Consider the following 27,103-nt stretch of genomic DNA (forward strand, 5'->3'; position numbering starts at 1 on the left):
GTTCAGGCTTCTTGGAAGGAAAGAATGGGTACATTGTGCTCCTTCTGGAGAAATTCCTTAAGTCCCATTTACAAGACTCAGTGTCTTCTGCCAATGGCCTCCTCGCTGCCCCTTCCTAGGACTTTCAGGGCAGTGTGCTCAGATCCACAACAAGATGCGGAGGCAGGGCATGCCACTGGAGAAGTCTCTGTGTTCAGCCAGGAGGCCAGAGGCCACAGTGGGTCTGAGCAGGGGAAGGAGGGAAGGAGAGAAGGAGGGAAGAGCAGGGCTTGCTGCCTCCCACCGCCCTCTCATGGCCTCGCCTGAGGTGCTGCAGGAAACTACAGGCAGGGCGGGAGTGAGTGCAGAAAGAGGACCTCCATCTCCTTGGAGGTCTAGGCCTCACTCAGCATTAAGCTAGTCCTCAAATCAGGCTTCACCCACCCTCAGGCTGTAGGTGGGGAGTCTCTTAGGAACCAGCGGGCACCACCTTCTTTCCCAGGCTCAGCATTGCAACCCCACCAGGATTTGTGTCCCTCCAAGCTTTGCAGACTTTGTATCTGGCAGGGATGTGGGACTCCAGCTCATCAGCACTGCCACTTGCCCACTTTCCACTGTTTAGCAGTGGCTAAGACCCAGGGAAGGGCCGTGGGTACTCCCGTTGCCAGAGCACATCCACAGCCAATGAAGGATATGGAAGTTCCCAGTTACAAGTAGCGGAGAAAGTATCTGTTGGAACCCTCTCATTTTAGAGGTGAGAATATTGATGCCCACAGAGGTAAACTGACTCTCTAAGGACACACAGCAATTATCCTGTGGAAGTGGGGAGGATGTCTTCGAGTGTGGGAGGAAAAGGGTGAGGCCAGCCTGATGGGTCCTTCCACAGGAAAGTCCACTGTCTTCCACCCCCAGGAAGCTGCCTCTACCAGGCCTCACTGGGCCTACCAGGCCTCACTGGGCTTGCCAGGCCTGCAGCAGAGCCTCCAACTGGATCGAAGCTCCTCCCCTCCATAATTCTTCCCCCTGCCTGCAGAATTGCTGCTCTGGATGTTCCCAGAAGGCTTCAGAACAAACCTCACCCTGGCACGACTGACCTACTTTCCCAGCCTCACCTCACACCACTCTCTGTCACACATCCACACTCCACCCACAGCAAACTCCTTTACCTCTCCATGCCTTGCAAATACTATTTCCTGGTTGGAAGGCCCTTTCCTTTCCTCCTGACCTGCAAACTGCAGCTCATCCTTCAAGGCTCTTCTCAAATCCTTCTCCCCGAGGCCTTTTCCCTCCTCTGTGTTTCCTGCACATCTCAATTATTTTGGAGAAGTTAAGCCCAGAACCACATGTTCCCTCATTTATTCTATAAGCACTGAGTGACTGCTTTGTGCCAGTTAAAGATAAAAAGAGATGTGGTCCTCAAAAAAGGTGTGGTATGCAGAGGTGTGGGGTGCAGAGGGCAGGAAGGCAGGAGCGTCAGCTCTACCTCCAGGAGAGGTCAGAAGCCCATCACAGGATGTGAGCCTCACTCACTGGCCCTCCACTGGCCGCATTGCTGCTCAGTCAGATTCACACTCACACAACCAGCACAGCTGGCTGCTGGCTCACCTCATGGGGCAATGAGGCCTCGCCCAGGAGAAGCACAGAGGCTGGACCACATGACCCCAACACAACAGGACAACGAGGTCACTGGTTCCTATATACCAGACTCCTGTTCCGAGTTTCTACTCTTGATTCCCTGTTTACACCTGTCCTTTGAGGGAACTCTGCCTTGAAATTAAGAGCTCCATACTCCATGAAGGTAAGAGGTAGCTCTGGATTTTGAGGAAAGGACCAAAGGCCCATTTGGTGAAATCCTAATAGGTAAGATTCTCCATCTGAAGAGATGATTTGTAAACAAACGGAGATGCCACTTGTATCACTTGGTACGATGATGGTGTTTCTGGGCTCTGAAAACAGGAAAGGTTGATCCACACAAAAACTTGTACACAAACATTCACAGCAGCATTAGTCATGATAACCAAAAAGCAGAAACAACCCAAATATCCATGTATCAAGGAATGGATTCAAAAAATGTGGTACATAGAATATTATTCAGCAATAAGAAGAAATGGCCCTATAACTGGTTTGGCTCAGTGGATAGAGCATCGGCCTGCGGACTCAAGGGTCCCAGGTTCGATTCCGGTCAGGGGCATGTACCTTGGTTGCGGGCACGTCCCCAGTGGGGAGTGTGCAGGAGGCAGCTGATCAATGTTTCTCTCTCATCGATGTTTCTGACTCTCTATCCCTCTCCCTTCCTCTCTGTAAAAAATCAATAAAATATATTTTAAAAAAAAAAAGAAGAAATGGAAGTACTGATACATGCTACACCATGATGAGCCTTGAAAACGTGATGCTCAGTGAAAGAAGTCAGATACAAATAGCCACATGTTAAATGACTGCATTTACATGAAATGTCCAGAACAGGCAACTCTAGAGAGACAGAAAGTAGATTAGTGTTTTTAAATGGGTGAATTATCCTATATAATAAAAGGCTAATATGCAAATTGTCCCCTCGACCAGGAGTTCAACTGGGAGTTCAACCAGGAATTTGACCAGGGGGCGGGGCTGGCCCACCAACCACCCACGGCCCCTCCCCCTAGCCGCTTGGCTGGATCGCCCGATCAGGGCAGGCCGGCCCAACCCCACCCATGCACGAATTCGTGCACCAGGCCTCTAATATTGTATATAAATTATATCTCAATAAAACTATAAACCACCACCACCACACACCCCAAAAAAAGGAGAGCCTGAGAAGGAATCTACATCCCAACCCTCTCCTAAGGGATGCTGCCTCACCAAAGCCCACATGATATGGCCCACGAAAATTCTGACTTGCTTTGATCTGATTTTGTGTTCACCAAATTTCTTTCTTATAACTCTCTTAGTTTTCCAGAGGAAGTATCCTGAATAGCAGACAGTGTTTCGGTCAAAGGACCCATATATTGACTGGTAAATGAATAAACTGGCATTGAGGTTTAATTAGTGGGTTTACTAATTAGTATTTATGATTTGGGTTGACAGGAATAAATTTTTGAGGGCAGTTACCCCATGAAGGCCAGCCTCCCCGGCCATCCATTCTGATGGCGTCTCTCTGACACACCAAGTAGAATGTCCAAGACTATTCTGCTTTCGAGAGTGACTCTTGGCCTCAGAGACTGAGTGGCCAATGTCTGGGGCAGGGAGACAGTCAAAGAGACTGTCAGCCTTCTTATATTCTTCCTTGCTTCCACCAGAGCAGGGCTATGTACTAGCTATGCCACCTTGAGTGAGTAAGTGAGTTAACCCCTCTCATTACCTAACAGCTCCTGGCACCTAGTACTTGTTCAATAAATGACATATCATTAACCTGAGCACTCCTTGCTGAAACTATATGTCAAGACAAGAGACAGGTAAGGGGATGGGAAGAAAAGAAGAGGTCCCTTTGATGGGCTGGAAGAGAGTTGGAATATATGTGCCTTCATATGTTAGTTATTTAACCTTTCAGGCCCTTATTTTCCTTGTTAGTAAAATAAGAAGATTGGATCAGTGACTCCCCAAAGATCTCTGAAGACTGTAATGGGGATTTTGTAAGCTACTTTCCATATTATTAAAAAAAACAAAACACAAAGTCAGCCACAGCCAGGTGGCTCAGCTGATTGGAGCACTGTCCTGTACATCAAAAGGTTGTAGGTTTGATTCCTGGTCAGAGCACATACCTAGGTTGTGGATTCAATCCCCCGTTGAGGTGCATACAGGAGGCAATCAATCACTATTTCTCTCTCACTAACTTCTCTCTCTCTAAAGTCAGTAAAAACATACCCTTGGGTGAGTATTAAAAAAAAAAAAAAGGAAATCAGGTATTTACAATCAAAAGGCCATATATTCTTACTAAAAGATCAACTATTCTTTAAAAAGTTAATTTTATATTAATCACTATTTACTATTGTTCACTATTGCCATTTTATATGTAGGATGTCCCCAAAAAATGTATACACACTTTGAATAATTATAAAGGCAGTGTTTATTAAAATACATTTCATTTTCAAAATTAAGCTATCAGTTGTTTAAGCGTGTATACATTTTTGGGGGACACCCTGTATATCTCTATTCTTGATGGGCAAAAAAAAGTGGAAACGTTAATGATTAATAAATGCAGAATGTTATGTGGTTATAATCTTTCTTTTTTAAAAAATATATTTGTATTAATTTCAGAGAGGAAGGGAGAGGGAGAGAAAGATAGAAACATCAATAAGAGAATCACTGATTGGCTGACTCTTGTACACCCGCCCTGGGGATCTGAGCCCAAAACTCTGGTATGTCCCCTGACCGAGAATTAGACCAGCAACCTCCTGGTTCACAGGTCAACCCTCAACCACTGAGCCACACCAGCTGGTGAGTAATTATAATTTTTCAAAATAGTTCATCAAGAAAAATTATCCAGCCTGGCCCATGTGGCTCAATGGTTGATCATCAACCCATGAACCAAGAAGTCACGGGTTCGATCATGCCTGGGTTGTGGTTCAATCCCCAGTAGGGGGTGTGCAGAAGATAACTGATCGATGTTTCTCGCTCATTGATGTGTCTATCTCTCTATCCCTCTCCCTTCCTCTCTAAAATAAAGAAAAAGAATAGATTACAAACAAAATATCTGACATTATAAATAAAATTGTTTTTAAGAAAAGAAGAATAATGATCCAAAAAGAAAAGAAAAATATTCTGGTCACAATAAATAAACTGCCAAAACATTTATAGCATGTGACAAATAGTTTATATCACTAATTGGTAAACTAATTTATAAATACTTTATGTAACTTATTATTTATATAGCTAATTTATGGACAGAAAATAACCCAATGAAAAATGGGCAAGAGATACAAATATGCAATCCAAAGAGAAGAAATACAGTAGTCAATAAACATCTGAAAAAAGAATAAAATATCTTTAAAAATCCAGCCTGGCCACAGTGGCTCAGTGGTTGAGCATTGACCTATGAACCAGGAGGTCATGGTTTGATTCCCAGTCAGGGCACATGCCTGGGTTTCGGCCTCAATGATTCTCTCTCACCATTTATGTTTCTATCTCTCTCTCCCTCTTCCTGCCTCTCTGAAATAAAAAAATATATATATTAAAAAAAAAAAGATCCAAACTGTGTTCAAAGGAGACAAGGCTGGATCACTGGACCAATAGTCTCTAAGGCACCTTCTTTTCAAAATACTATCTCTAGTTGGGGTGGGGCATAATTACCTGATGATGTCACCTAGTGTAAGTGTACCAGTGTTGTAATCCATCCTCTCTCGGGGCTTTAAACAGGCAGTTTCTCGGGATGAATAACCTACTCCTAATGTCACATTTAGCATGATACTGCCTCCTTCACTCCTGCCCCACAGCAAATGGGTAGATTGGAAATAAAATCACCAGGCTGAAGAGATCAATTTGTGATGAGTACGGATAAAAACAATGGGCTAGCCAGTACCACCCAGCCCAGAAAAGTAATCTATGTGGACAAGTTGTAAAATATGAAACCCAAATTTACAATATTCACCCCAAAGCACCATGGTACTATAGAGCCTTGGCATAAGTGTTTACTCAAGGTAATCTTAAGCATGTTAATTAACCTCTCTGAGCTCCAGTTTCTTGACCAAAGAAAAAAATCTCAAATCCTATGTAAATAAAAGGTATCATGATGGTTATAACAACTTTTTTTATTCACACGCTTAACTGCTTCCTGTAAAAATTTTCTGAAACAACATATATTCCTTAAAACACTGTTTTCATAGTGTATGTTCCTTAAAAAACTGGCTTCATAGATTATTAATAGCTGTTCCGTGGGAAAAAGCAATTCAGGAGGCAAATGAGTTTGGTACATGCTGAGCTAAACCAAGTTAAACAGATTATTACAGAACTTCTCAGAAACTTTCATGTGCTAATGTGTATTTCCAAGAAGTGGATGCAATATATAGCTTTTAAACCTTATTTAACAATGAACTCCTTTCTTCCTGGAATATCTTATGGGGCTTAATGGTTCAAGAAAGACAGTTTGGAAAGCCTATCTTTAATATGGGGAATTGGCGGGGACATGGAAATCGTGGCTTCCCTGAGCCTTGTTTTTCTTGCCTATAAAATGAGGATAGAGATACTATTTTACAGGGTATTAAAGCTGAAATGAAATGATACACAAAGCCTGGCACATAGTAGGCTCATAGCAAATGTTAGTTCTCCTCTAAATCAAGAAAATCGAATAAGCCTGGAATCTTTTTTTCCCCAAAATTAGGTAAAAAAACTTTTTTTTCCTCAGGTGTGGGTGTGGGTGCAGGTGCGGGTGCGGGTGCGGGTGTGCGTGTGGGTGTGGGTGTGGGTGTGCGTGCGGGTGTAGGTGTGGGTGTAGGTGTGGGTGTAGGTGTGGGTGTGGGTGCGGGTGCGGGTGTGCGTGTGGGTGTGGGTGCGGGTGCGGGTGCGGGTGCGGGTGTGCGTGTGGGTGTGGGTGTGGGTGTGGGTGTGGGTGTGCGTGTGGGTGTAGGTGTGGGTGTGGGTGTCAGGTAAAAATTTTTAACAATAACCACTGGAAAAAAAATGTTTCTGTGGTCTCCAGAATTATCTGTAAAAGCGATAACCCTCTCAAAGAACAGGGACAGCCCTTACCTCTGAGAGCCAGGGGACAGCTTTATTCCACTGCAGGTAGCTGCTGTTACTGCTCCCACCTCGCTCAAAGTCTTGGTCCTGGCAGAAGAGTGAAGAATGAACTTGGTGGGAATATTGGGGTGAGAACAGGATTTGGGGCCCCTTGAAAGTGCCCCTGGGGAAGTAGAGGTCAGGAGACACAGCCCTGGCCCCAGGAAGCTTATCCACTTAAGGGACACTCCATTTATCATTCACACTATATCCCTCAGGAATATACCTCCTCACAGTTTCATCAATGTATCTCCCGAGGTCCTTTTACTTTCCTGCATTTTTTCAGTCTTCCCATATGGAAAGAAACTTTTTCTAATTAGATCAGGCTCTCCAGAGGGCAAGACCTTGCCTCCCTTCCTGTGTATCCCCCAGGACTCTGTCCGGATTTCTCACTCATTTGTCCAAACAAGTGGGAGCCCCTTGGGGACATCCCAACTGTTCCCTACTGTGCAAGTCCACAGGTTCAGTTTGGTTCTGGCCCAGTCTTCAGGATCCATATCTGTTCTAGACTCAACCTCTGGGCTCTAGGCTAAATTGAATTGCAATTTCCCTAATCTCCCTCCCCTTCACCCCCAAACCTAATGCTGCTCTTTCCTCACTAGGAACTGTTGGTCCAAGAAACACTACAGGAAAAATGCTCCATTACAGATCTGTCCCCCAGCTATTTGCAGGGGAGGGGGTGTCTGTCTATCGCATCACCTCTGACTCTTAGAAGTAAAGATCTGGAATTGTAACTAAAGTACCAGCCCAGTCTTCAGGCTGGCAAAAGGCAGGACATGCTGGTCCCGCCTCAAGCCCTCGTTGCTGCTGGAGATGGCGGCCACATACCTGGAGGGTCAGACATGGGCACCTTGAACTATGTGATGAAGGCTTTGAGGGGGACAGGACGCACATCTCTACCCACCCAGCTAGGAAAAGGTTGCTCACACTGGTTAGAGGTGAGAATATTGATGCCCACAGAGGTAAACTGACTCTCTAAGGACACACAGCAATTATCCTGTGGAAGTGGGGAGGATGTCTTGGAGTGTGTGTTTTTTTCCTCAGGTGTGGGTGTGGGTGTGCGTGAATAGCAGTGTGACCACTGAATTCTGATTTCTCCCCACCCTCACCCTCAGTGCAGCTCCTTGCCTCATTGCTTGAGTGTTTTTTTTTTCCCTCAGGTGTGGGTGTGGGTGTGCGTGTGGGTGTGGGTGTGGGTGAGAGCCTGATCTAATTAGAAAAAGTTTCTTTCCATATGGGAAGACTGAAAAAATGCAGGAAAGTAAAAGAACCACGGGAGATACATTGATGAAACTGTAAGGAGGTATATTTCCCTGCCATACCCTGTGGAAGGGAAAGAAGAGAGGAACAAGGTCAACATCACTTGAAGACCTCAGCAGAACAAAGATGCTATGGCAAGAAAACACCAGGGCCTGGACCCCACCAGAAACCTGAGGTGGCACAGACAGCCAGGGAGGAAGCCAGGGACTGGGAGGGAGTCTCTAAGGCAAAACCAAAGCTCCTCCTCTGAGGTCAGGCTGCCATCCCCGGGACTCTTTCTCCTCTGCCTCTCTTACCACAGAAAAGCCGTTTCCCTTAAGGCTACAAGGGCAGGGGCAGCCAGGTCCCATGTTAATCCACTGGCAGGGAAAATGGGCTGGCCCTGCCACATACCTGGAGGCCTTGCCTCTGGGGATGGTAGAACTGAAGATTTGGATCCACAGCTGGAATGTTCCTGCTGGCTAGAGCCTTGGCCAGTTCTCTCCAGCTGCCATACCCTGTGGAAGGGAAAGAAGAGAGGAACAAGGTCAACATCACTTGAAGACCTCATAAATCTGCTGCTCCTCACCCCTCTTCATATGGTGGGTATGAAGTGTGAATGGTGGTGTTGGGAGAAAATTACAATGTTGGCCAAGGTCAGGTGGGCAGAGAGAGAGGAAATGAGCTGGTAGCCCATTAGGATTTGCTATCTTCCACAAATCAGGTGGAAATGGAGCATTGTCCTCCCACTGGTAACCCGGTACAGGCTGATTCTTCCCCAATTTCCACTGGAGGCAGATTTCTCCCAAGGCTGCCGTGGAGAAATGGTTGTGAAAGGCAGTGGAACTATGCTTTTCCCTACATGAGTTCCCTTTCCAGCTCAGTCTTTTTCCTTCAAGCCCAGGGAAACAGTATGGTATCTAGTTGGGGAGCCCCACCCCACAACTGCACAGCATTCCATCCAGATCTGGGGGAGGCAGGTAAGGGTGGGCCTGGGACTTGGTGTGTGTCAAACACATTTATAAGATTCGAGGCCTAGATATTCCTGGATTGATCTGGGGGCTGTGTGACTACTGATGCCTGCACCCTGACAGCTCTAGAACTGGCTGGCTTACACACATCTGGGAAGGCTAAAAGCCAAACTATGATGAAAGTGAGAGGGTACAGGAAACCGCTTGCATTCACAACCAAGCAAAGAGGCAAGGAGCTGCACTGAGGGTGAGGGTGGGGAGAAATCAGAATTCAGTGGTCACACTGCTATTCACAGGGGGTCAGAGCTTACTGCGTGTCAAGGAGATGGCTTGGGCATGGATGTTAGACTTTGAATATTTGGAACCAAGTCACTGTTAGCCATAATCAGAATCATAGACTATCAAGGGCTAGAGGGGCTTTCAGGATCATGTAGTCATCTCCAGGTAAGGAAAATGGGACCGTGGCTGGTCAAATGGCTTATCTGGGCTCACTTAATATATAGTGACAAGGCTAAGACTAGAACCCAAGTGTTCAGATGGATTTTCAATGAGCTTCTGCTTTCCTTCCAACAGCTCCATCAAGACACTACCATGATAGTACAGTGGATACAGCACACAGGAGTTAGACCGACATCTCTGATCCCTGGGAGCCAATAGCAGGCCGAAAGCAGAAGTGTCCCAGGAACCCCTTTGCGGCACCAGGAGAGAGACAGTCAACCAGACAGAGGAAAGAGCACAACCCACAAATATGGGCCCACAGAAGGTGGACATCAGTGTTTTGCATGAGTGTTTATGTAGCTGACTCTAGGAGGAGATAGATTATAAGGGTGTGTGGGTGCTTTTCTTACAGTTTTGCGTGCCCCTTTAGTGTTTACTAAGCACCTTATAGGCACTCGAGCCTTATGAGAATCTATGAAGTAGACCAGGTCTGATTACTCCCATTTTACAGATGGGGAAAGAAAAGCTCAGAGTTTAAAGTCACAGAGTTAGTTGTTTCAAAGCCAGAATCAGAACAGAGAGCCTCTCTGTCTCATAAGCCAGAGTTTTCTCATTCCGCCTACATTTGCTCCTGTGGGACTTTTTGGCACAGACTTTGAGGAGTTCTGGGGACAGAGGCCTCAGCTGAGGATCTGCGCCTTTGGGTTTCTACACAGACATCAAACCTCTGCGCATGTTATGTTTATAGGAACTCGTGCAGATTTATCCCTCTGCCTGTTATCAAGGTCTCTCCTGTTTCCATGGCTGGCCAGCTGGCAGTCAGAAATAGCAGGTCAGATTAGTTCATGTAGGGGATGTTCTGGGGAAGCAGGATTCTGGGGCCACTGAAGTGAGGTGAGGATATGGGAGTGAGGCAGAAAGATAACAAATGCGCCTAGATTTACACCCTGCATTTCTAGATGAGCTCAGGGGAAAGCTGTTTGTCCATCTGCTCATCCCAACTCAGCCACATCTCATGTAAAAGCCCATCCTTTCGCAAGCCCAGGGAGCTGCTGGCTAGTGGCTGGGGGCTCAGGTGGCTCGGTGAAAAATAAGTCACCCTGTGGGAGGGAGAGGGCAGGCCCTGCTTGCTTCTGTCTCTGAATGACTGGGTCATCTCTTCCTTGACTTTGCACTTATGACTAAAAACCATCTACTTCAGATAAAGTTGTGAGGAAATAAAAATAAAAATGCTTTTTGTCCTATCAGTGGGAGTTATAGGTCTCAGATGCATTCTTTCTCATAATTAGTTTTAAATTCCAATCAAATTCTTTTGACTCTCAAAAGTCACACCAAAAGTGAGACAACTTATCCTAAGGTCAATGAACTACCACTTGGTCTTCAGCATGTCTTCTGGCATTCACTGGGCATTGACAAAGACTCTCCTTGACCATATCTTAGGCTCTTCTGAGCCCTCTTGTAGACTAGGCCTCATCTTTGGGCCCTGTATTGGCCTGCCTAGCCGTTTTTAGGAAGAATCCTGTTAAATCTTTTTAGCAAGAATCCCCATACCCTTAATGTCTCTTTTTAGTAATTTTTCATGCACTGACCCACTCTGTTTCTTGACTATTAATCCCCAGTTGTCTTTGCCATATTCAGAATTGAGCTCAGTTCTACACCGAAGTCTCTCTCCCATATTGTGATAGTACTGAACAAAAATCTCTCTTTATCACCTTTAACTACTGTCCAGCTCTATTTCTCTTTAAAACAGTGGTTCTCAACCTTCCTAATGCCGCGACCCTTTAATACAGTTCCTCATGTTGTGGTGACCCCCAACCATAACATTATTTTTATTGCTACTTCATAACTGTAATTTTGCTACTGTTATGAATCGTAATGTAAATATCTGATATGCAGGATGTATTTTCATTGTTACAAATTGAACATAATTAAAGCATAGTGATTAATCACAAAAACAATATGTAATTATATATGTGTTTTCTGATGGTCTTAGGCGACCCCTGTGAAAGGGTCATTCGACCCCCAAAGGAGTCGCGACCCACAGATTGAGAACCGCTGCTTTAAAAGAAGGTACGCAGTGGCTCTCTCAGTGAACAAGGAAAACCCACTGTGGGGAGTGGAAGTGATCCTAACCATGCCCTGCCCCTGGGTCACAGGTGAGTCTGAATGGCTTTGAAATACGTGCTAAGTCCACAGGCCAGCCTTCAGTAATTGAAGGAGTAGGAAATTCCCTTTGCAAACGTCACAATATAGGAGAAAGACAAGCAAGGCTTTGGAGTCAGAAAGGTCAAATTGTACACCCACCACTTAGAAACAGTGACTACTTGAACAAGTAATTTAACCACTTTGACCTTAGTTTCTTCATCTGGATGGTGGGATAAAAACACCTGCCTCATAGCACCAGTGAGGACTAAATTATGCATGTCAGACCTAGTGTGCACTCAGTAAGTACGCAGTAAGCATTCCTTTCCCCTGACAATTTCTGACTTTGGGGTTTTGGACTTGGGAGTCAGGAGATGTGAGTTCTAGCCCATTTGAAATTCTATAAACTTCAGTTCTGGCCAGTGTGGCTCAGTTGTTTGGGCATCGTCCTGTACACCAAAAGGTTGCCGGTTTGATTCTGGTTAGGGCAGATACCTGGGTTGTGGGCTTGATCCCTGGTTGGATTGTGTACAGGAGGCAGCCGATTGATGTTTCACTCTCACATCAATTTTTCTCTCCCTCTCCCTTATTCTCCCTCTAAAAATCAGTAAAAAGATCTAAAAAAAAAAAAAAATTCTATAAACTGCAAATGGCCAGTAGCTCTCTCACTCTCTTTTCTCTGTGCTTATTGACCAGAGAAGTAAGTGGACTGTGGGCCAGCAGTGACTCAGTGGTAGAGCAAGATAACACTTCCTGTGTTTCATGGGTACTGCTTTCTGTTCTCCCATCCCACATCCCTCTGTCCCCCTAGCCATCCCCGCCCCCCCCCCACACACACACACTTAATATTCACCAAGTGCCTATTAAGTGTGAGGCCCTGGGCTGGGCATTTGGTAGGTCCTTTTCCCCTGCCTTTTCCTCTGTATTAACCCAGCTAGTGGATACCCAGGCATTGCTTAGTCCCCTTGGGGAACATGGAGCTAAAGAATGTGCTGATTTAACTATTGACGCTTGTCACTTGCCTTCTAGTAAGTGAACTCCTCCTGCTCCTGGCCAGACCTCTCCTCCCAGAGTGCCAGCTGCCAAGGCCTATTTCTCCTACAACAGGTGTCACATTTGTGCCAGAAGACAGACACCCCGAGCTCAGGTGACAGATAAAGCAGCACCATGGGCCTCACATTCTGCCTTCACAAAACTGGGCTATCAAATTCACCATCAGCCGGAACTTTGCCATCATTCCTCCTCTGTGTAATATGGACTCTTCAAAGGCCTGAAGATGATCGTTTTGGGTCTACATATATCTCTTGGTACTTTTTTTCAAACACTCTCACATACATTATTTCACTACAGCTTCACACTGTCATCTCCATGTTAGAGATAAAGAAACAGAGAGGTGAAGCCATCAGTCCAAGGTCACAGAGTAAGATAACCCATGTAAAGGACTTAGTGCCTGGAACAAAAAAAACACTTAACACACTGCAAGTTATCATTTTATTCTTAGTCCCAGTGTTGCAGATCTGAAACTTGCATTCATTTCTCTTGACTTCTGGTTTGATTCTCTGGTTGATATGTCATGTGGTCAAGCGGGACATTCGTACCAGGAAGAAAGGAAGCCCCTTGCTGCTCAGGCAGATTTTGGATTTTGAAAGTATAGCTGACGGACTTGCTGATGCATCGGATATGGGGAGAGGAACTGAGAATGATTCAAAGATTTCTGACCTTGGCAGTTGAAAGGCTGGAGTTGCCATTTACTAACACAGGAACCTAGGATGGGGTGTAAAGAGTAACGCCTGGAAGAGAAGTGGAAGCATTAGAGGCGGTGGTGGTAACATCCAGAAGGTGTGTGTGGGGAGGTAACATCCAGGAGGCAGAGGCCATGGAAATTATATTTCTGGAGCTCTATCTCCAGCCGTGGGGCAGGGCTCCTTCCCCTCTTGCAAAGAGGCCATGGGAACATGAGAACATGGGAACATGGGGTTGAAGGAGGAGCCTTATAGAGCTGGCCCAACAGGTGTAAAGGACACAAAGATCCAGGTGAATGTAGACAATGTGCTAAGAAGCCCAGCATCTGTACAGAAAAAAAGGTGATGAAATCCGGAGGAGCTGAGCAGAGTTGGAGCCCTTGTCCCTCAAGAGAACAGGAGGTTGACCAGGAAACAAGAGGTTATGACACCCAGACCACAGTTCCACAAATGCCAGGAACCAACACTGAGACTTAGGACAAAAACAGGAGGGACTGCGAGAGCTAGTTACACATCCTCAGCAGAACAAAGATGCTATGGCAAGAAAACACCAGGGCCTGGACCCCACCAGAAACCTGAGGTGGCACAGACAGCCAGGGAGGAAGCCAGGGACTGGGAGAGAGTCTCTAAGGCAAAACCAAAGCTCCAATGTCTGTTGGCTTCACCTTTCCTTTCCAGCCCCTAACACCCCAGGGAACCTGATGCAAGAGAAATTATTACTGATGTACCCTTAACAGTTAACATTTATGTGTCAGGCATATGTATACTTATATTCATATTAAATGAAAGATAGATTATTTTATGTAATACAACAACCCTTCATGAAAACAAGGCTTAGAGGTTAAAATCTTGCTGAAAGTCACGAAGGTACTGAGAGAGGCCAGTACATGTGAACTCAGGACAAAAGCCTGTGACCTTAATTCCTTTACCTTCTATTGAATATACTTGAGGACTTTTGTCCACCTCTACCATCATTGCCATTACTATCTGTGTCAGGTACTCATTTAGTCACCAGTCTAGCCCCTTCTCAACCCTTTGTAATTACCTCCCACTCACCCACCCATATCTGCCACACACACACTCCAATTTGGCCATTAACAAACACTCTCTGAAAAGCCAAAGAAAAACTAAAGGGAGTATGGAGACCTAATTATGCCAAAACAGCTAGAAAACTGGACATGAAACATCTGAGCATAGGCCTGCTCCCCTCTTCCTAGTTTCTGCACCTCTTCCTTCTCAACCTGAGGTAAACAATCCAGCTGTGTGTCTGTGGGCAGGGGTTGGCTCAGAGGATTCTAAATGGTTTGGTCAGCTCCGTCTCACTCTCCCTCATAGCACAGGTGTTGAGGGGAGGAGGAGTGAGGAGCAGGAGAGAGATGGAATTCTGAGTCTCCCTAACTCCTCTTTGTATGAGTAGAGAGAGATGAGTAGGCCCCTGATGAACCTCTTCCCCACAGCCTCTCCCTCCCCCAAGCTGCTGCTGCTCCCCATCTCCCTGCCAAGCCAGCACCTGAGCTGCTGTAATGGTTGTGGCTGCCGGCAGGTCGAGGCTTGTCAGCAAGACGCCAGGGACTATACCTGTTGCCCTGATGGATGCTGCCTAAAGGGGGCCCAAAGGGGGCATCAGAGCTATGCCAGGTATATGCTCATGTTTTGGCCCTACTGGCAGTGTTTCCTGCTCACCCAAACTTCTAGATTCATGTATAAAACTTTAAGGGGGTAGATAAGGAGAGGAGATAGAAGGCAAATGCCCTTTCTAGTCTGCTGCAGCTGCTCTGGGAAGTAGGGTCTGTACACAACCCAGCTAGGAACTTTCCATTCCCTAAGTCATAGAAATGATCAGTAGAGACCCCAGAAGGTTTGGCCAGGCTCTGAGGCACCTCCAGGATATGTCATCATCACCACCATCTGTTACAAAAAACAAATAAATAAAATCCCACAACATCTAAGGCCCCATTTACTATTAAGTGACAGAACAAGTACAGCCACAACCACATTCTTTCCAAGGGGAATTCTGACTGAAGACCCTTAAAGATATGGGATGGTTTCAGAAAAACCTAGAGGTAACAGGGTCCAGGATTTCTAAAACAGGGCCAAGCCCACTAAAAAGGTGCTTTAATCTCTGGTTGACCTAGGCAAGGACCACTCTGGTGTTTTTAGGATCTTTCGGAACCAGTAGGCTTGTCATTTCCATTCTTTCCAGACTGGGACACAGACAAGCTTCAGAACATGGAGAAAGATGTGGGCCGATCTTTTCCCTTCCTGGAATCAAGAGTAAGCAATCAACAGGTTGGGGAAGATTAAATAAATGAATCAACCACCAGGCGTTTATTTACCACCATTGTATACTTAGTATTCTGCCAGCTGCTGTGATAGAGAGGTACCAACAGAGAAGTTCAGCTCCATCCATCCCTAGGTGCAGTTAGGGCAGACATCATGTTAAATGAAAGGACCAATGTGTCTGTGGACTCCTGTGTGTGCTGTGGCACTCACACCCACGCCCACATGCAAGGCGTACAGAAGCCAGTTCTGCTTTATGTAACAGGCAGCTGCACATTAGACAGTAGGCTAACTGGATGCTAATGATGTGATATTGCTCGATGATTTTTCAGACTTACAGGAACCTCAGGCAAAATGCTCGGCAAACATTTTCTGGGATAAGGGAGCTGGTCTTCAGGGTCCCAAAGAGTTCAGGAGACACAACATAAATATAGCAAAATCCTAACTCTTTAAGATGGCAATGGAGTGTTTCAGCAGAAATATCACCAGGACTCACCTGAAGATTGACATTGCCATGGAAGCTCTAAGGGGTTGGAGCCGTAGTGGGACAATAGCCTAGCAGCTAGTCAAAAGCCAATACTCTTTCTCCTACTGCCTTCCAAGTGGAAGGAAGGAGCAGTGGAGGCCCAAGATCCCAGGAACTCTCCTTCCCAACTAGTGGAGGTGGTTCCATCCCAACTTGAGGGAAAGGTGTGGTTTCCATAATTATATTTCTTGGAGGACATTCAGGGACAAAGGCGTTATAGAAAGAATAGGAACTAGAAGGGGGGAAGGGGAACAAAGACTGGAAAAAAGACCAACAGGGGAAAAGGACAAAGTTTGGGGAATGTGACTTTGAAAAAAAGAAAAGAGAGCAGCACCTAGCCAGCTACTGAGACAGGAGGAGAGAAGTGGGAAATATTTGATAATAATTATGTTAATTATGAAAGTTGTGGGTGACTACAGTAAAATGCCAAAAGGGTCTTGGACAGAGAACACCACTTTACAAAGCCCTCCTCCTACATTAACTACTTTACCCACTCACAGGTTAGTGCCATGTGCATTAGCCCAGGCCAGCAGTATGCTAAGCACCTCACATGCATTATCACATTTAATCTTCATTAACAATCAGTAGGTAGGTATTATATTACTCTCATTTCACAGATCAGAAAACTGAGGCCAGGCAGTTAGGAGGGTATGTATCTGCCCAAGACCTCACTAGAGCTGAATTTTTCAAACCCAGTTTTCTTGACTCATTTTTTTTAAAAATTTGTTAACAAGTATCTTACATACCCATTTGTTTGTTGGGAGAAACAACAATAACAAGGAAATCCGGAAGAACTAGGGACCCTGAAGCCAAGCAAGTTTTCCAGGGCAAAACAGGGCCAGGTTTGGGACCAGAAGCCAGAAGCCACAGCCTCCCAACCCTCTCGCCCCAAGATATCTCTTCTTAGAACAATGCATTCTTTTAAGCATCTTATTGAGTCCTTTCTCTTTTCTGCATCAGGCTTGAAAACAAATGAGATCCACTGTCTGGTCTTAAGGGCTGCTAGCTGCTAGATTTGTGAGGTCCCTTAAAGGTGAATTGCCAAAGCCAAGTTGAGATTGTTATAACCTGTTCTTGGGAAGGAGAGGTGATGAATGGGACAGGAAAGGCATGGAATTTGGGAACTCTGCTTTTTCCCTCCCCACAAAATACCATTTTAATGGAACCTAAGGGTTAGACCACACCAAGGGCAGAGGCCTCAGTTGTATGTTAGCCCCCATTCCTAAGTCAACCATCCCACCACGATCCATCCATCTAATGTTTTTATATCAGAGCTCTTTCATATCTTGGTCTCATTCTTTTTTTATTTTTTTAATTGATTTTTGAGAGAGAGAGAGAGAGAGAGAGAGAGAGAGCGCATCGTTCTGTTGTTCCACTATTTATGCATTCATTGGCCTATTCTTGTATGTGCCCTAACCAGGGATCAAACCTGCAACCTTGGCATATCAGACAATGTTCCAACCAACTGAACTAGACTCAGGAAGGGCAGTCTCACTCTTACTTTTATCCCGGTCCCATGAGTTATTTCCATTTTGCTGATGGGGACACAGAGACCCACAGATCAGTTAATAGATTTGTCCAATATCCAAGGAAGCCAGTGTTAAGACCAGGCTAGAGCCCAGGCCTTTGGTTCTCGGCTCAAGGCTCAGTGCATCATAGCACAGTGCTCATCTGTGGCTACTAGAGTTAAGTGGGCTGTAGGACGGGGGTGTCTGGGGAGAACTCTGACCCCAAACTAGGAAGAAGTTGAAAATTAGCACTGTGCTAGCAGGAACTAGGTCTTGTTTGTTAATACATTTTCACTGTATAAATCTATTGAAATGAGCAGTTTCAACACATCCCAGCTTCAGAAAGGGGTTAAATTATTTGGCCTGATTTTATATTCCCATTGTATAAATCAGGCACTTGATGCATGTGGAATAAACAAATGAGTGAATGACAAGGAGGGTCCTGGGAGGGGCCTGACATATCTATCATCATAGAACTAATGAGGTGTCTTCTGGCCAGAGACTGAATGAACGACAGACACTAGCCCTAATATTCTGAAAAGTTGACCAGCTGAAGGCTGTCTTCAGCACCCTGTGGGCACTCACAACGGCACAGATGTCAAAGTCACAACCCAAAGGTGCCTCTAAGGAAGCTCTTCCTTTAGAGGACTCTTGCTCTCTCTTCCTCTACCTTCCTCTCTCTCTAAAATCAATTAAAAAATTTTTAATTTCTAGATGAATGTGTGTATATGTGTATGTATTAAAATATAATAAACAAAATTGTGCCATCTTTACCATTTATAAGTGTTCAGCTCATTGGCATAAGTACATTTACATTGTTGTGCAACCATCACCACAATCCATCTCCAGAACAAACTGAAACTATACCCATTAAATACTAATTCCCTGTTCCTCTCCCGAGGCCTTGGCAACTACCATTCTACATTGTCTCTATGCATTTGACTCTGCTAGATAAGAGACTTTACAGAATATGAGGAAGGCAGGAGAGCTGATTATTTAGAATATCCTCAGGAAAAGTGAGTTCCAGATAAGTACAATATTTGGTCTTGTGTGTCTGGCTTATGTCACAGCATAATGTCCTCAAGTTTCATCCATGTGGTAGCGTCTGTCAGAATTTCCTTCCTTTTTAAGGCTGAACCATATGCCACTGCATGGATATACCACATTTGGTTTACCCATTCACCCATCAATGGTCACTTGGGTAGTTTTCACCTTTTGGCTATTGTAAATAATGCAGCTATCAACATGGGTGTGCACAAGTATCTGTTCCAGTCCCTGCTTTCTCTTCTTTTGGTAGGGCACTCCCCTTTAAACTGCTAACCTCGACCCATTCTTCCAAAGATAAAAGCAGGAGCTGAAGGCCAAGGGGGGCCAGGCCAGGCTGCTATCCTCATAGTAGAGACATGGTGGCAAACCACGTTCGACTGAGAATGCAGGGAGTCTGGGGGACAGTGGGTGGAAGGAGGAGGAGTGCTGAGTGGGTTAGATCAGGCTGGAGCAATCCCAGCCCATAAGTACAGAGGAAAAGCAGAACTTCTGAGTGAGCCCAGCGTAGGGCTTTCCCCAAGGACAGTGATGTCCTAGTCAAAGTTTCCACATATCCCAGCTTCAGAGAGAGGTTTAAGTTACCTGGGCCCCTAGAAACTCAGCTCAGTCCTGACAGTGGTCCACGAACTGTTGGTTACCTGACCTCAGTGAGATAAGCATTTAGAACAGTGATGGCGAACCTATGACACGCATGTCAGAGGTGACACGCGAACTCATTTTTTTGGTTGATTTTTCTTTGTTAAATGTCATTTAAATATATGAAATAAATATCAAAAATATAAATCTTTGTTTTACTATGGTTGCAAATATCAAAAATTTCTATATGTGACATGGCACCAGAATTAAGTTAGGGTTTTTCAAAATGCTGACACGCTGAGCTCAAAAGGTTCGCCATCACTGATTTAGAACCTTTTAGTGCAATCTGACATTGCAGCTACATCAACATGGAACAGTGGAATCATCTCACCGAACATAACAGACCATTCTGGACCTTTTGAACTCCTATGGTCAGTGGCATGTGTTGCAAGCTGCCTAATGTGTAGAATAATTGCCTGTCAGTCAGTGACAGGCTGGGAACTAAAAACCAAAACTAGAAAAGCAGGTCCTTCACTATAGTTTGTTGCACTTAGCACATGGGCCTTCCTTCCTCTCTTGTTTCCTCCCTCCCTCCCTTCCCTCTTCCTTCCTAACTTAGACAAAAGGTAAATTTTGAGAAAGACTACAGAGTAACTCACAGAATAAAAGAGAGAACCTCACAACCAGGCCCCAGAAAGGCCAAGAACCAGATCAGTGATGAATCTCAGCAGCCAGTCAATGACTCAGCCCCAAACACCTCTGTGTGTCTTTGCTCAGAATCAAAATTCCCAGGAAAGAAGTCTGGGCGGCCTTAGCTTGGGTCAGGTGTCTCTTTGATGCTGAAAGGGTGGGGCTTGTTTCTGGGTGAGGTTCCTGCAGCTCCATTAGAAGAATAGGTGGAGGGAGGGGCAGTTTTACTGTGGCAAGTTTCTGATGCTTCTATGACAAAATAGCTCAACTCTGAGTAGCTGTTATTCCTAAAACAAAAGTGAGGCTTATCTGAGAGTCATTATATTTTTTTAAAGCAGGATCACATAAAATGCAGATATAGCCGAGTATTAAAGACACCAACACATGGAGTCAGTTCTACAATACTTAAGAGACTTTACAGAATATGAGGAAGGCAGGAGAGCTGATTATTTAGAATATCCTCAGGAAAAGTGAGTTCCAGGTAATGATCAAAACACGTCTTGGAAAGATGAGGTGAAATAATCATCTATCAGAGCATTTGAAAGTAACACTCCATCAATTCAATTAACCTTGGTTAGAAAAAAACAGAACTGTTTGTAGTCTGGGAGAGCTCAGAAACCATGGGAGCAAGCCCCCACATGGCACAATATCAGAAAGCTGAAGGCTCGAACACTGGAGTCACTGCCTGAGGTCCCAGAGCAAGCCAGAGGCAGAAGCAGGACTGGATCCCAGGTCTCCTCTCTTCTGGTTCAGGCTTCAGTTCAGACCACAAATAACCTGCTAAAGTGGGAGGTGGTTCCCAGGTTATCAGGAGTGGTAAAGTAGCATTCTGTAGTTCGGAAAATGGACTGAGCACAGCCCCTCTTGTGGAAACAAGGTCGTGGTCTAAAGAGACAGCCTAGAGAAGAAGTTTCTCTGGTATTTGAGAGTTTGGGTCTAGAACTGGTCATTGTGTTGAGGAAGGCTTTTGAGCTTATCTGAGGCAGAGACTGTGTCACACACACCTCTGCCACTCCCCTTAGCCACAGCTTTAAATATGAAAGATGTTCATTAAATGACTATTGCATTAAAATACCTTTTATAGTGTTTTTCTTTTACTAAATTTTGTTCTCTAAGCACATTTATTTATTTTTATGTTTTAAATACCTTTTTTATTGATTTCAGAGAGGAAGGGAGAGATAGAAAGATCAATGCTGAGAGAAAATCACGAATCAGCTGCCTTCTGTATGCTCCACACGAGGGATTGAGCCCGAAACCCAGGCATGTGCCCTGACCCGGAATCAAACCATGACCTCCTGGTTCATAAGTAAACACTCAACCACTGGGCCACACCGGCCGGGCTCTAAGCACATTTATTAGAAAATATTCAGCCTGGCTGGCTTGGCTCAGTGGTTGAATGTCAACCTATGAACCAGGAATCATGGTTTGATTCTTGGTCAGGGCACATGTCCTGGTTGTGGGCTTGATCCCCAGTAGAGAGCTTGCAGGATGCAGCCAATCAATGATTCTCTCTCATCATTGTTTCTATCTCTCTCTCCCTCTCCTTTCCTCTCTGAAATCAATAAAAATATTTTTTAAATATGTAATCAACATACATGGAAATATCCACAAGCACATTAAACATTCCTTTGCCATATATCTATTCACATTCTGCATGGGAGGAAAAACTATCCTTTTCTCTGAGTTAAAAACCATTTTTTAAAATAAATGAACAATCTGGGGCAGGGGTTGGGAGCGAGCTAGAAGGAATCAATGGGAGAAAAAGGGGGACATAAGTAATACTTTCAACAATAAAGATTTTAAAAATAAAATAAAATAAATGAGCAAACGTAAGTATACTTGAGAATAGGGAGAGAAATTTAGACTCAGTAGGAAAGAGGCTAAGTAGGAGCGCCAGTAGTCAGCCCGGTCAGTATTATCTGTTTCCTACCTTTACAAAAAAGAATCTGCTCATTGGACTGCAGTGTGATTGTTAAAATATCTACTTTAGCTCAGATACCATTGGTCACAATACCACTGGGTAATCCCTGCCAGTCTACTCTTTCCTTCACAAATGCAGTGAAACACTGACTCCTATCATGGCTGATTAAACTTGTTACTCTATGGTTTTTATACACCATACAATCAAAGTACCAGCTCTATGTCTACAGAGAAAAGTGCAATAAACAGAGAAGTGAAATTTTTATTAAGTCAACTGGTTATTTCATGTGTCAGTGATTATGTTTTCTGAACCCCAAATCAGGCTTTGTGGTCTGACCAAGGCAATAGATTGTCTGAAACAGTTCATCGTTCCTGAAAACCCAGACCTAAAAATTCACACTGTTTGACACTAAATGATCAGTTTCACGGATTTCTACTGTCCTTACTCTTATCAAATTTGCTAAATTCTCTGGTGAAATGACCAGCCAGGCCTGATCTATACAACCCTATCTAGCCCATTCATAGTTGGATTGACAGGAATGTTGGCTAAAAATGCACAAGCAGTTCAAGAGGATAAAAGTTCATCCTAGGACCTTCTATCCCATGCCCTGTCCCCTCCCAACCGCCTGCAACAATTTCTTCCAGCACTCTCTTTCCCTTGAGCCAGCGGGCTGATGCAGATCCACCACTATGCCTGACAGAAGTGACAGCTGCCCAAACCATGCACAGAAGTGGAGACAACACAGAATCATTGCTAGGTCAAATACAGTTTGAAATTCCCACACACAGAGGACATATGGAGGTGGTAGAAAACCAAGAATATGAAAATGACTTCCCCAGCAAAGAAAAATTTCTAGGTAAACTTCCCTAGAATTATCATGAGCACTATTAAAAGTTGAGTGAGTGCCCGGGCAGCGTGTCCCAGTGGTTGAGCATGGACCTATGAAGCAGGAAGTCACCATTCGATTCCTGGTCAGGGCACATGCCTGGGTTGCCGGTTCTATCCCCAGTGTCGAGTGTGCAGAGGGCAGCCGACCAATGATTGTCTCTCATCATTTATGTTTCTATCTCTCTCTCCCTCTTCCTTCCTCTCTGAAATAAATAAAAATATATTTTTAAAAATAATAAAATAAAAGTTAAGTGAGCAACTCAACTAACTCAACTCTATCCACTTTTTGCCAAGGAGACTGAATTAAGAAGCAACAGTCACTCAACCTGAATTTGTGTGTCAGATTTGGCTTAAAGAACCTTAGTGAACCAACAAATAAACAAGGTCTGGTGGGAACCAAAGAAGAACTCAAGGACAGCTAGAGATGAGCTGATAAAAACTGCTCTCCAGCCCTAACCGGTGTGGCTCAGTGGATAGAGCATCTGCCTGCAGACTGAGGGGTCCCAGGTTCAATTCCTGACAAGGGCATATATCTTGGTTGGGGCCCATCCCCAGTGGGGGGTGTGCAGGAGGCAGCTGATCGATGTTTCTCTCTCATCGATGTTTCTAACTCTCTATCCCTCTCCCTTCCTCTCTGTAAAAAATCAATAAAATATATTTTTTAAAAACCTGCTCTCCAAATTGGACACAACTACTGTAATTTTTATCAAGAGGGAGGGAGGGAAGGAAGGAAGGAGGGAGGGAGGGAAGGAGGGAGGGAGGGAGATAGAGAGAGGGAGAGAGAGAGAAAGGAGAGAACGCTAGCTTTGGAGGAGGAACCAGTGCATAAGAAAACTCCAAAGATGAAAAGCAAAGGGAAACTCACTACCACTGAGCCGCGTGCTGCTAACAGTTTAATATTTCAATCTTTCTGATCTGTGCGAATCTCATTTTACCTATGTGATACCTAAATGGTTTCTGGAACTTTCTCCTACCAGGAGCACTTGTGAAAACAGTGAGGCACAGAGAACTTAGATCATTTTTTGGCTTCCTGAGCATAAACTTTGATATTTAATGACCTGTGATAGCAGTCGGTATCCTAGTAATACATATAACCCTTGGGGATCTATTAACTGTTTAGCAATCCCAGGTCTTAGGGGAATATGTTTTCCATCTTTCAAAGAGCCTGTTGTAGGTGGTTTGTAGTAAGATGCAAATATTCCCAGGAGTGGGCTGAGGCACTGAGCTAGGTTTCCCTGGAGTTCACCACCATACAAAAACAAGTACAGCTTTCTCACAAAGACTGCACAGTCTGCTATTTATTTTGAATTGGCTTTTTGGATCAGTTTATTAGAGCTCTGATGGTTGCACTAAATGGCTCATAGTGGGAAGGAAGCTTTAAAAAAAATTTTTTAAAAGAGGAAGCTGCATGAGCAGTCAATTAACTGCATTTATTGAGCTATATATACATAGCTGCTTTGCCTGGCTCTGGGTGGGTGATTGATCAAGCATTGTGTTCACAATCAGTTTCAAGCAAGAAATATATGGAATTGAATACCAGCCCTGCCACTGTCTATCTGTGTGACCTTCAGCAATTCCTTAACCTCTCAGAGGCTCAGCTGTCTCATCTCCCTACCTCCTCTCATTCAGTTAGAAAGAATAATTAAGTCCAATGAATGAATTAAATAACATTTGTTCCATGCAGTCAGGCAACAGGCAGCTCCTTTCGCATTCATAGTACTAGCTCTTTACTCTTGATCGGAAATTTTACGTTAATTTCCAACGCACAATAACCCTGTAAGGTATTACTCTCCCATTCTCCTAATTATAAAACTGAGGTTTAACGAGTTTAGAGGATTTGCTCAAGATCCCGTAAGTAGCCAAACTGGAATTCAAACTACTTTTATTGGTTCCAAAGTCCACAGTCTTCCCACTGCTGCCCAATGAACCCTCACTGCACCCCTGTGAAGTTCATTTTATGGAGACGCATTTATGATAAAGAAATGAAGGCTAAGGAACCAGCCCAGGTCAGGAAGTCACAGCTGGTGGCCCTGCCATCGCTGTTAATGAATAATCGGGCTGGATTTTCACACCCAGGTCTGAATCCCTCCTGTGCTTCTCCACGTCACAACTCTGTTTCACGCATGAGGGGTGGGTTTGGTAACATGACATGGTGCACAATGAAGCCCTAAATAAGATTCTGGAATTCAGAGAGGAGGGTCCTGGTGACCAGGGAAGAGAAGACTTCTTGGTGAAGCAGGTCTAGAGTAGGTATTTTGGGAAGTAGGTGGTTACTGGGTCTGGGAAGGGAAGAAGCTACTGCCCCTATGGAGATTTAGCTTGTACAGAGCAACTTGGATTGTTTCTGCTCCATCTGACTGCTCTAAACCGCACCCAAGCACCTGCCTTGGTTCCCCGGCTGGAACCCACTAGACATATTACACGTGTATGTGTATAAAAGCTATCTTCTCCCCACACATTTTGTCCCTTATGCATGGCACATGGTGGGCATCTGTTGAATGAATGATGTCACTGTTAACAGTATCCATCTAGTTTCACACAATGGTTAAGAGGGAGAACTCTAGAGTCAGTGCCATGAAGTCTAGCTATGTAATCTTAATCTCTAAACCTTGGTTTAGATATTAGTAGGATTTACCTTATAGGGTTATTATGAAGATCAAATGAGAGTGGCAAAAAGTAAGTGCTCAATAAATATTGGAGGTGATAATAAAAAGAGTTAATGCATTTAGCATTTACTATGTGCCTGGCACTGAGCTAAACATTTTACAAATATTACCTCATTTAATTCTCATAAGAACCCTCTGAGGTAGGTACTATTATTATCTCCATTTTACAGGTGAGAAAATTGAAATTCAGAGATTAAGTAACTTGTCCAAAGCCACTTAGCTTGTAAGTGGCTGAGCCAGGACCTGAACCCTAGGTCTCTGGTTCCAGCATCTATTTTTATCCACTATTCTGCTTTGACCACAAACTCTTCCTATGCATGGTTCCATCCATTTCCTAAAAATTCCAAGTGTTCACCACAGCCAGTGAACTACAGATATAGATATATAGATATATAGATATATATGATGGGGCAAAAGTAGGTTTACAGTTGTTCATATGGAAAATAATACAACAATAAATAATAATACAAGAATAAACCTACTTTTGCCCCACCCTGTATAAAGTATATCCTCTCCTTCCACCCCTCTCCACCATAACTAATATTAGCAGTTAAGCAGACTTCTATCCCTTTCTATTTGCTCACACACTAATAGGACTTATTAGTTGTTTGTTTTAAAAGGTATGCTCATATTACATATACTACAATGGAACTTGCTTTTCTCACTCACATTATTGACATAATAATAGGTCAAAACGTAATTTATTTTTTAAAATAACTGCAATAATATTCCATGTATGAGTAAAGCGCAATTTAACGAACAATTTTCCTATTGATGGACATTCATTTCCAAACAATGCTTCAAGCATGTGTGGCGGCTATGTTTTCTATAGATGAAGTTTCAAAGTGAGATTACGAGGTAAAGTATATTTTTTAAATTTCAGTAATTAACATATTATTTTCCAGAAATCTTTGAAAGCAATTTACATAGTCAACCACATTATTTTAAAATGTTTGTTTCCAGGCAAGTTCATCAGCACCACACAATATTTAAATTTTTGCCAATCTGATGGGAGTATTTATAGATGGACTTACACTATATTAGCTGCAACTTGTTTTATTCCCTCAACAATAATGTCAAGGACATCTTTTCAATAGTTTAGATGTTTTATGTTTATGTCCTATAATTTAACTGGGACAGCTGATCTATAAGTGAAATGGGGATGACGATGGCGACCCACCTTAATTGGCAAGAGAAGGTAGAAAAGTATGTTAAAACAAGTGCAGAATCACTTCACACCCACTAGAATGACTATAATAAAAAAGACAGACAATAACAAGTGTTGGTGAGGAGGTGAAAGAAACTGGAACCCTAGAACACAGCTGGTGAAAATATAAAATGGCGTGACCGCTTTGTAAAACATTCTGGCAGTTCCTCAAAAAGGTAAACATAGTTACCATAATTCTACTTCTTCTACCCAAGAGAAATGAAAACATCATCGTAGCAATATTCATAACAGCCAACAAGTAAAAATAATCCAAAACCCATCAATAATGACAGGATAAACAAAATAAAGTATTATTCAGCAAGAAAATGAAATGAAATACTGATACAGGATATCATGTGGGTGAGCCTTGAAAACACAGTTTTAAGGAAGCCAGACAACGTTCGGAATAGGCAAATCCATCGAGAAAGAAAGTAGATTACAGGTTGCCAGTGCTGGGGATGAGTACTAAATGGGTACTGGGTTCCTATTGGAAATGGTAAAAAATGTTCTGGAATTAGATAGTGGTGGTGGTTGCACAACCTTGTGAATATAATAAAACCACTGAATTATACTTTAATGAACAAATAATGCCCCCA

General features: G+C 43.9%; 1 protein-coding gene across 1 annotated transcript in view; it reads right to left on the minus strand.

The window, feature by feature from the left end:
- Positions 1-27,103, minus strand: part of B4GALNT3 (beta-1,4-N-acetyl-galactosaminyl transferase 3) — a 105,165-nt gene that overhangs the window by 19,525 nt on the left and 58,537 nt on the right. The window contains exons 4-5 of the mRNA XM_014539402.1: positions 8,320-8,423; positions 6,637-6,714 (exon numbers count right to left, since the gene is read on the minus strand). Of these exons, the coding sequence (XP_014394888.1) occupies positions 6,637-6,714; positions 8,320-8,423 (182 nt within the window). The remainder of the gene's footprint in view (positions 1-6,636; positions 6,715-8,319; positions 8,424-27,103) is intronic.

Source organism: Myotis brandtii, unplaced genomic scaffold, assembly GCF_000412655.1.
Source record: "Myotis brandtii unplaced genomic scaffold, ASM41265v1 scaffold216, whole genome shotgun sequence".
Classification (NCBI taxonomy): domain Eukaryota; kingdom Metazoa; phylum Chordata; class Mammalia; order Chiroptera; family Vespertilionidae; genus Myotis; species Myotis brandtii.